This window comes from Micrasema longulum, unplaced genomic scaffold (assembly GCF_059751315.1).
Source record: "Micrasema longulum isolate JH-2025_06_02 unplaced genomic scaffold, ASM5975131v1 h1tg001433l, whole genome shotgun sequence".
NCBI lineage: Eukaryota > Metazoa > Arthropoda > Insecta > Trichoptera > Brachycentridae > Micrasema > Micrasema longulum.
The window spans coordinates 315,092-326,461 of record NW_028278619.1 but is presented as its reverse complement, the minus strand read 5'-3'; the positions used below and the strand labels follow the sequence as shown (position 1 = coordinate 326,461).

General features: G+C 36.9%; 1 protein-coding gene across 1 annotated transcript in view; it reads right to left on the bottom strand.

The window, feature by feature from the left end:
• Nucleotides 1-549: 549 nt before the first annotated feature.
• Nucleotides 550-11,370, bottom strand: part of LOC148275393 (CCAAT/enhancer-binding protein zeta-like) — a 37,017-nt gene continuing 26,196 nt past the window's right edge. The window contains exons 12-19 of the mRNA XM_088235765.1: nucleotides 9,893-10,158; nucleotides 8,237-8,372; nucleotides 5,287-5,563; nucleotides 3,615-3,736; nucleotides 3,221-3,406; nucleotides 1,650-1,772; nucleotides 948-1,022; nucleotides 550-830 (exon numbers count right to left, since the gene is read on the bottom strand). Coding sequence (XP_088091891.1) covers nucleotides 604-830; nucleotides 948-1,022; nucleotides 1,650-1,772; nucleotides 3,221-3,406; nucleotides 3,615-3,736; nucleotides 5,287-5,563; nucleotides 8,237-8,372; nucleotides 9,893-10,158 — 1,412 coding nt within the window. The 3' untranslated portion in view covers nucleotides 550-603. The remainder of the gene's footprint in view (nucleotides 831-947; nucleotides 1,023-1,649; nucleotides 1,773-3,220; nucleotides 3,407-3,614; nucleotides 3,737-5,286; nucleotides 5,564-8,236; nucleotides 8,373-9,892; nucleotides 10,159-11,370) is intronic.

Below are 11,370 nucleotides of genomic sequence, written 5' to 3'. Positions count from 1 at the left end.
GTTTCTCCGTAAGGGTAGGCAGAGAGGATAGAACACCACATCACTTTATATTTGCATACATATCTCGCTTCTTCTACATTCATACATCTTCTCATGCACGCGCGTCAATTATTCTGACTTTTGACATGTTAATCTACAAGTATTTGTTGGATTTGGTCATGCCATGTTTTTCTCGGTCTTCCTCTATTTCTCCATCCATCAACATTCGCACTGTAAATATTCTTAGCCGTTCTTTCGTTGTCCATTCGCTCTAAATGTCTAAATCAGCGCAGAGCTCCTTTCTTGATTTTGTCAATAATGCTTATCTCAGTCTTACATAATATTTAATACAATACGTTATATTCTGCAAGACTAACAGTATTGCACATAAAACGTCCGTCTACATAAGAGCAACGTCCTGTAGTACATTCACGCCATGGAGACATGAAGAACAAAGCAACGTGGCCTATAAAGAGACCACTGCTGGTAACGCCTAGAAGAGATCTCACTCTTTTATATTTTTTGTTTGGAGCAATCGAAAAATCAGTTGAAACAATAAAACAAGATATGTTGAATTTCGCAAGCGTTTACTTTATATTACACATTAATGTAAATCATTGTCCTTCACTTCCTGGGCCTCTTGCCTCCCCTCGCCCCCCTGCCTCCCCCCCTGCCACCCCTGGCCGGCCTTTTGCCGCGCACCCAATGGTCGCGGCCGGCCTCCCAGTTGAGTTGCTTGGGCCCCGCCCGGTCGTCGGTGGCCACGGCTTGGCTGCTCCCCTGGCGGCGGTCGCCTGACTCCTCAAGCAGCGTGGCGAACTCTTCGGCGGAGGCGAAAACGGAATCCGCACCTGGAAGATGTGAACACCATACATATAATGTGGCTCAGTTCTTTCCGCCAAGATGAGGGTTTTACTTTATAGAGATCTGAAAACACAAATAAAAAAATGTACTAAAAAAATCCAAACCTTTTTTCTTTCCTTTTTTAGATTTAACAGGAATCAGGTCTTTTTCGTCTTCAGAGAATTCCAGATCTGAGTCATCTGTAATTAAATTGATGATAAGCAAATTTAAAAATGCATTCAAACAGAGAAAACTTATTCTAATAGAGAAAATTCATTCAAAAAGAGAAAATGCATCCGAACAGAAAAAATGCATCCAAACAAAAAATGAATTCAAACAGAGAAAATGCATTAAAACAGAAAATGCATCCAAATAGAGAAAATGCATCTAAACAAAGAAAATGCATTTAAACAGAGAAAATGCATCCGAACAGAGAAAATGCAATTAAACAGAGAAAATAGATCTAAACAGAGAAAATTCATCCAAACAGAAAAATCATCCAAACAGAGAAAATGCATTCAAACAGAAAATACATTCAAACAGAGAAAATGCATTTAAACAGAGAAAAAAAATTCCAACAATGAAAATGCATTCAAACAGGGAAAATGCATTCAAACAGAGAAAATGCGTTTAAACAGAGAAAATGCATCCAAACAGAAAAAATGCTTTTAAACAGAGAAAATGCATCCAAACAGAGAAAATGCATCCAAACAGAGAATATGCATCCAGAGAAAATGCATTTAAACAGAGAAAATGCATTCAAACAGAGAAAACACTGGTGGTGGTGGTGGTCTCGCTGTGAAAATGAAGTAAAAATATGATTTCACCTTTTTTAGAATACTTTTTCTTTCCCTTTTTAGGTTTTCCTTCTAAAGCCGCTTCCTCTTCGTCTTCTCCGGAAAATACTAAATCAGAATCGTCGTCATCACCATCCATGTCCTCACCCTCATCTGAAATGAAATGCAAATATATGACCACCATCATCATACTCCTGTCGGCACCCAACGGTGGGTAGGGCACCGTGTTGTTACAAAAAATGCAGGACATCTAGTTCATGTTACACAAGGTAAAGTGATTAGTCTTACGCTTCAGGTGTCAGTCCAGAAACAACAGAGTCAAAAACATTCATCTAGGGTTCTAGTTCTTTTTCACACAGAACTGTATTCTTCATTTGCTAGGTAAGGATATATACAGTCGAACTTGGTTATTACGAGGAAGACAGGACCGACTGAATTTGCTAGTTATAAGCATTACTCATTGTACCAGAGAAAGGTTTATTTAATCCAATCGTCATTGCATATTCTCACTGAGTAAACAAATAAATGTACGTATAGTTCATACCTCAGAGTAATAATGCGTAACCTAGAGAGGAGCCCAAACGTTGAAAAACCATTATATGACTATTGGGTATTAAGTTAGCTACTGTTCGCATCAAAACAATGGGCCGTACTCAGGTTGAGAATTGCCAAATGGATATTAATTTGCATTGTAATTACTTTTGAATATGTACCTGTGTATTTATCATTGCAGGGTTGTTCCGATGTATTTTTCTATAATTCGCCTATATTTATTTTATAAAACTGAAAATACATGTTAGTGTTTATTTTTTTATTTATTTATTCACAATATACTTATGTTACATTTATTGAGACATAAATCCCAACTCCATTGAACCAAAGTCCTGTGCTGAGTTTGTTTGTTTGTCCGTCACATCTCCGAAATGGCGAGTCGTAGGGGCCTAAAATTTGGACACGTCATTTTAGATACGATTTTAAGGTTAATATTGCCATTTTCGAGTAAAATTTGAATCGACCACTACTCGATAAAAACTCAAACTTTATATGGATGCCTAGTGCGGCCCCGACATATTGCCCGTAATCAACTGTCATTATCAACAGTAAACATACTTTAATTCACAAATTTATCTCCCAAATTGAGAAAAAATAGTATCTGAAGTAAATATGTTGAAATTATAAAGTTTTTAGGGAACACAATACACGTGTTGGGACAATAAATGCCGAAAAACAATGTTAACAGTGGAAAATATTCGAAATCAATTGCCTATGAAAACTGTCTCCTTTAACACCTTTGACGCTCCTACTGCTGCAACCAAACATACGGCAATTCACCAATGTCGATTTTTATTAATTATAATGTAAATATACAAGTTATTTACAAACAAAGCCAAGCACAGCAACAAAAGCATCCGAAAAAACCGTCATGTGTTTGTTGTCAAACAAAATAAAATGGCCACCAATTTGTTGCTAACCAACATCGCTTGCGTTCTATGAAACATAGTGATAGGGCTTCTCTATAGGTTACGCATTATTACTCTGAGGATATCAAAGCTATAGGGAAACAATGATAAATATAATATGTCAAGTATTTCATCGCTTACCCATGTCACTCGGAAGGCTAATATCATCATCGCCTTCCTCTTCACTCGCACCGTCCTCCCCTGACTCCTCTCGGTCCTCTTCTTTCTCCTTTTGTTTCTTACTCTTTTCTTGACGAGAATGTGCGACCATATCTTTCATATAGTCCATTTCCTCTTCTTCTTCTGCCTCATCAGACTCTTCAGCCCCTAAAATAAATTAAAAAGAAAAACAAAATATTTATAATATTTTTACTGTATCTGATCAATGAGGTAATGTTAATATTTCACATGTACAGAAGAATTATTCATATATAAAGATAATGAATTGTTCACTGCTGTGATTATTTATGTAAAACTTTTTATTTTAAAAGGTTCTTTGAACCGTTGATATATAAATAAATAAGTGTGCATTTACCTTTCTTTGATTTTCCCGTAATACTGTCCAAATAGTTCTCAAACTCAACACTGTCCACAGAGCCTGCGTCTGATTCCGCATCCGAATCATCGCCCTTTTGTTGTCTGCGCATTTGGAAATAGCTGCGGACAAAATATGACACTTGAAGCTTAACTAACCAAAATAATATAATAATTATTATTCTAGGTGCAAAGCCTAAAATGAAATATTAAAAAATGTAAGATAATGTCTTTTTATAGAGTGAAAAAACCTATTTCCCTTGATTACAAAATATAAAATATTAATTTAGATGTAGTCAAGTCTATTAACCCAATCCCAGCGGGAACTATTTTTTATTTTTATTTTCTTTTATTCAGGAAACATACAGTACAGTTACAAAGTTTAATATTTTACACAATTAGACTTAATTCTAATGGACCAGTGAAGTTTCCATATTAAAAAGCAATTATTTGTAAGGTTAATTATGAAAGTATAAAAAAGAGAAGGAAAAAGAAAACATAAATGAAAGTTGTTTAAAAATTAAAATTTAAGTGAAAAAAATATATTTTACGGTTTGTAGTTTGTAGTGAGTATTTACAAATGGAAATAATATTAAAAATGAAGAAAATTTGTAAGAGTAATTAAAAATTAAGAATGGAAATAAAGAATGAAAAACATGCTCAGATGTAAAAATAAAATAAAATAGTAATAACATTTTTTTAAAAAAAGGAAAAACATAAACACATATTTATTTTAAGGGATTCAAAGAAACGATGAGAAGAATCTTTAAGTGAAATATAAGACAATAAATTTAGACAGTCTGAAAAATCGTGCCCCGTACGCGGCAACTGTCTTTTTCAACTGACATTTTCGACTTTAAAGGCTGATACTTTGATAAGCGTACAGCAGATGGCCAAAAAGTTTGTATCTGAACATTTGTTGATAAGTGACATCTCTTAGTACAGCAGATGGCCAAAAAGTTTGTATCAGAACATTTGCTGATAAGTGACATCTCTTAATAACTCCTAGGATTATACTTGTTTATATTATAAAAGATTTTAATCAGAGCGGGCGAAAAAGTGACCCAACAGTTTTAAAATTCCCGCTCGGCAATGACCTCGAGCCGTATCTCGAGTGTCGTATTTCGTTATCTCTATAGAACTGTGCGTTGATCGCATTATTGAATACCTCGTGTTACTGTTGTACTGAAAACATGTAAGAATTATATTTGTAATAATAACGACTTTAAATAAAAACTACTACATTAATTACATTAAAAACCTCATTTTGTATAGTTCGTGTTTTGCTTTTCTAAAAATATACATTATTTAAAAAAATGTAAATAACCATAATAACTCAATATGTCAAACCGACGAAAATGATGAGCAGATTTGTGAAGGACAGATTTTAAAGTAAACTAGAATAGTCTTTCATTTTGAAAACGATATTCGAAATATTGTTGTTTCTATATATGCCACAGAAAAACTCCGATATTAACCGACGGTAAATTCACTTTTATTATTTTATATGTAGAATCCTAAAATCATAAGCATAATTATTATTATTTTAACAATAAGTGATGTTGGACTGATTCGATGCGATAAAGAGACCGCTTCTTCCAGAACTGTGGTTTGAAGCCTTCGACCTGAACATGTTCGAAATAAGTAGACAAACCCTATACAAAAATACTTACTCATATAAAAATCTCTCATCCACTGGTATATGTTGCGAGTCTTCGTTAAGGTAAGCGGCAGAATTGACCGGAAGTGTTTTTATTCCTGTGGGAGTGTAGTTTTTACGCACGGCGAACTTGGGATGCGAACCGCGGGTCTTTTTGGGGCCCGCCTCCAGCCCTTCAGGCTGCAGCGACTTGGAGGGGTCCTTTTTAGGGTTCTTGAAGGCAAAACGGTCCAGGAAACGGGCGATGGAGAAGTCCTTCAGAGGGTCGCCGTTGTATTGAATCACAGCACCTAAAATAGATACATTTTGAGAGAAGTATATCTTTTAACAGAGATGTTGGAATTTTTAAAGAAGGCAGTATTGAAATTAACGAGTTTTAGTGATTTTTTTAAGAGCGGTAATTTGCATTTTGTGATATGCTGACGTAAACTGTTGGGTTATAAAGATCACCGTAAATAATCGTATATATATATAACCACCTATATTTACGATTATTTACGGAATATGCAGTTGTGTTCCAGGGTAATAGCTCATCCAACATTAAGGTGTCTACTGGAGTACCCCAAGGATCAGTACTCGGACCACTCCTCTATCTCCTGTACACCAAAGATATAGAGAATATTATCAAAGAATGTGGATTGTGGTCTCACTGCTATGCAGATGATACGCAGATTTATTTTTATTGTAAACCGAGCGAGAGAAATGTGCTTGTTGATTTGATTAATGGATGCATTGAGAAAATAGGAAACTGGATAGCTGAAAATAGACTAACACTTAATCCATCTAAAACGGAACAACTATGGATGGCTTCAGCCAGACGACAGAATTTGATCCAGGATACGGCACTATCCGATGAAGGGAGTACCGCTTTACCCACCGTTAAACTACTGGGAGTCATCCTTAATTCTGACCTTTCTCTTGACGCTCAAATTAGTAGAACGATAAGTTCATGCTTTTACCAGCTGAGACAGATTAAATGCATACGCAAAAATTTGCCAGTTGATGCCGCCCGTCAATTAATAAATGCGTTTGTAGTGTCTAGAGTCGATTATTGTAATGGTATAATGCAGGTCTACCAATTAATAAAATGGCTCGCCTACAGGCTGTATTAAATGCCGCAGCGAGACTTATTTTTGGAATCTCTAAATTCAGTCATATCACTCCACTACTTCGGGAGTTGCACTAGCTACGTTTTCCACAGAGGGTGGAATACAAACTCTGTTGGCTTATGTATAAGTCACCGCACAACTCTGCTCCAGAATATCTAAGGGAATTCTGCATTCCAGATGAACTAGCTGACAGACGTCTTACGCTTAGATCAGCTACATCTACGTCGAAAGGAAAAGTTATTATACCTCTACGCAAACAGCGCACTAAATTCGGCAAACGTGCATTTGCGGTCGCAGGCCCTACGGCATGGAATGCTCTCCCAGCGGAAATCCAAAACTGTGAGAGTGAAGTGATGTTTCGGAAGAAACTTAAAACCCACTTGTTCTCTAAATCATTTGAATAAATTCTTAGCATGTGGTGGAAAAGTAATATGAAAAAGTACATTATTTTTCTTAAATTAAAAAGTTAAAATTAAATTTATATCTTTATATAATCACTTTGTAAAGCGCCCTTGAGATATTATATTACGAAAATGGCGCTATGTAAGTTATCCATAATTATTATTATCACCTGAGTTGAAACAAAGCGTTCAATTATATATAATTATTTAATCATGTTATTGCACAAACTTAATGCCGATAAGGGTAGGCAGAGAGGATAGAACGCCACATCACTATATCTTAGCATACAGATCTCGCTCCCTCTACATTAATACATCTTCTCATGAGCGCGCGACGATTATTCCTACTTTTAACATGTCCATCTTCAAGTATTTGTTGGATTCGGTCATGCCATATCTTTCTCGGTCTTCCTCTATTTCTGCATCCATCAACACTCGCATCGTAAATATTTTTAGCCGTTCTTTCGCTGTTCATTCGCTCTACATGTCCACACCGACACAGAGCTCTTTTCTTAATTTTGTCGATAATGCTCATCTCAGCCTTACATAAGGTACGGATTTCGATATTTGTGCATCTATCGTAGATAGTTTTACCACACATTCGCCTGAGAGATCGCATTTATTTATTGCATCTATTATTATATTAAGAATGAATTGGGTTTTTTTTCTGTAATGTTTTAAATATCCGAATAAAATAAATGAAATTGAAAATTTCAAAAGCATTCAGCTTACTTTCATCCCTGTTTTTTTAAGCCCATACTTTGCTCCCACACATCAGAGTCGGGACCAGGACTCCTAATGAACTGCTAATTTTGCCTCTTGCGACCAACATTCATTTGCATTTGATAAACAGCCGAACAGGTAAAATCACTAAAACGTTTTTCCCAACGCTGGCTGATGCGGCAAACTTCCATCATCATCACCAAAGTACTTTTGAAACGACCCAAATTTTTACCGGACACGGAGCTATCTAAGTTACCTATGTAGGTTTAAATTACGGAATCTTGACTATTGTCCATGCGATGATATTTCTTCACAGAGTATCGAACATCTGTTATTTCAGTGCCCATTTTTCAGTTAACAACGCCATCATCTTGAAGCAGAATGCAAGATGGAATATCCTTAACAGATATCCACACTGTAGTTAAAAGTAGTTATCACGCGCCATTGTTCTTGGACTTTGCAACAATGGTGATTGGACTCATAAAGGTAATAAACCAAAATCAGTGATCGAACATCCCATTTCCAAGATAAAAAAAAACAATTTTTTCCGAGTACCTTAGCCTTGTACGTGACACGTAGGGCTACTAAATACAGTGGTCCAAATATGTATTTTTAAAAAAATAATAAACAGCCCAGCCGCCCAATTGAGTGGCTGATTGAACTGTTTGGCGGCGACTAATACGTACTCATGAATATTACTGAAATACACGAAAGTCTGGCCGTGACTAACCTTGCAATAATTTCTCAGAAAAAAGCCTCACACTCGGATGGTAGTGATCTTTTAACAGGAGTAACTCTGTGGCCGCGGAATATTCCGCACCGCAGTACATGGGGTTCCTATTTAGCGGAGAATACTCCTTCACTACCTGGAAAATATAAACACATTTATTTATTTATTTATACGTCCAATGGCGATTTTTAAGGACATGTTTATGCATAGAAAATTATTATTAAAAAAGTAGAAAGACTCAATGGTATATAGTAGACTTTGTGGGAGTGGAAGCGGGAGAGAGGTGTTGAATGTTGAATTTGATTCAGTGATCGTTTGAAAGAAGACAACTTGTTATCAAAGAAATCAAGACTGGTATGTTTGTTGGCAGACATAAGGATTCTGGGCATAGGGGAATGAAAACCATAGTTAGTTCTATGGTTATCGGTATGAAAGAGTAAGTTTTGTCTGAGGTTTTTAGTTGGGATATTAAATTTTATTGAGCTCAGTATTTCAGGCGCATCAAAGAGTGAGTTGAGAATTTTAAATAGGACTAAAAGGTCGGATTTATTTCGACGGTCTTGAAGAGAAGATATATTTAAGCTAGTTTCTAACTCATTATATGTATATTGGTCTCTGGATAAGCCCAACCTCCAGCCTTTCTTTCTTAAAAATCGATGTTGAACTGATTAAATATTTTTGATGTTAACATCATAATATGGAGACCAGATAACAGAGGAACACTCCAGGTGCGGGCGAACTAGGGAACAGAAGAAAGTTTTAAGGGTATTGATATTTTTTAAGTCAGCTGTGCTTCTGTTAATAAATCCAAGAAGTTTTAAGCATTTATTGATAACATGTTCAATATGAATTGTAAAAGAAAGTTTAGTGTCAAGTATAATACCCAAATCTCGTATACTAGACACAGATGATAATATTTCATCGTTCAGTGAGTAGTCGTATATGATTGGATTTTCCAGACGAAAAAATCTCATAACCTTGCACTTGCTTAAGTTGAGATGTAGATTATTGGATGAGCACCAGGTGCTAAAAGGCAGTAAATCAGATTGTAATAGTGAACAATCGGAAGGGCTGTCAATCTGTTTGAGAATTTTAGTGTCATCAGCAAACAGCTAAATTGGTGAAGTAAGAAAGGATTTTTTAATATCATCGATGAACAGATTGAATAGCAAAGGAGCAAGGTGAGCACCCTGTGGTACACCCGAAGATACATTAAAGCTGTTAAATATGGAATTGTTTACCCTTACAAACTGTTTCCTTTCACTGAGATATGACTTAAAGAAAGATAACAATGGATTACGAATTCCAAACGAAGACAGTTTGGTCAACAGTATTTGGTGATCGACCTTGTCAAAAGCTTTAGAAAAATCGGTATAAATCACATCAAATTGATTGAACTTAGAATCAGACTGCTGTTGGTTTTAATACAATATGTTTGTACAAACGTTTGTAGACAAAAGACAGGATTTCACCCCCCAGGGAGTCATTAAGATAAACAAATTACAACAGGGATGGAGAACATTTTAGAGAAGAGAATATGGAAGTGTAGGCATTTACAGGACTTGTGACCTGTCATTGGCTTGCAAAATTTGCAAATTTTCAAATTGTTTCCAACGCCCGGGCCTCGAATCGAGGTGGCATTGCTTCCTCACTTACCTTTTCCATATTCTTGCTCCGCTTGATGAGAATCTCCAGTTCCTTTTCCTTGGGCATCTCCTTCTTGCCGTAGTCCCCGTCCTCGCGGGGGGCAGGGCCCTCCTTGGGGACGGAGTTTCCCTCCAGGGGGGCGGGGCCCAGTGAGGAGTGTACCCACCCCCCGGAAGGAAGTTCCCTTCTTTTCCTGGCGATGCCTTGCAGCTTCTTCTTGTGGTCCTGCTCGTCTTCTTCTAAAGGTACGTCGTGGTAAACTTCATCGTCGTCATCTAGAAACCAAAACAATGCAATTTCACCTTCAAAAAGTTTGCAGGGCACTGTGTTGAACAAACATTGTGCATCTCTATATTTTTTTGTTAATGAAATGACTATGAAATGAATGGCTCACAAGCCAAGTCCATTTTGGTTAATTTTAAGTAAACTAGGTTAAAACCTTAGAGTTATAACCTAATAGAGTCACCCTTACAGTAAATGGGTCATTAACTTCCTGGTTTGACATCCCTAAAGGAGTCAAACAGGGATGTGTAATGTCACCGTGGTTATTCAACATATACATGGATAAATGTATGAGAGAATTGAAAAGTATGGATGTGGGAGCGAAAATGAGTAATCTAACTGTCAGTTGCCTTCTGTACGCCGATGACGCAGTCCTCCTAGCTGACAGCGAAGAGGAACTGCAATCCTTGGTTACAAAGGTTTACGAAGTGTGCAAGGAGAGTGATTTGCTAATGAATGTGCAAAAGTCGAACGTCATGGTCTTTGAAAGAAATGTAACTATGACTGAATGTAAGATTGTAGTAAATGGAGATAGTTTGAAACAGGTCGAAGAATTTGTATATCTGGGTAGTATGTTTACTAGAGATGGAAATATGGACAAGGATATTGAAAGGAGGGTTAGTGCCGGTAACAGAGTTAATGGTGCCTTAAAGTCTGTCGTAGCAAATAAGTGTCTATCGCAAGAGGCTAAATTAGCAGTTCATAATGGAGTTCTGGTACCAACCCTAATGTATGGAAGCGAAGCATGGAGTTGGAAAAAAAGGGACGAAAGTAGACTGAATGCTGTTGAAATGCGATCCCTCAGGCGAATGTGCGGAAAAACAATGTATGATAGGTGCCCTATTGTCGAAATTAGAGCAGAATGCAAGGCTGAGTTAAGCATTATCGACAAAATTAAGAAAGGTTTTTTGCGATGGTTCGGTCATGTGGAGCGAATAAATGATGAAAGAACGGCTAAAAAGATTTATGATGCGAATGTGTCTGGTTGTAGAAGTCGAGGAAGGCCGAGAAAGACATGGCATGATCAAGTACAACAAATTCTTGAAAGTGGTCATGTGAAAAGTCGGAATAATCGACGTGCGTGCATGAGAAGATGTATGAATGTGAAGGAAGCAAAGGAAGTGTGCCAGGACAGAGTGGTGTGGCGCTCTATCCTCTCTGCCTACCCCTCCGGGGAAATGGCGTGATGGTTAGTTAGTTAGTTA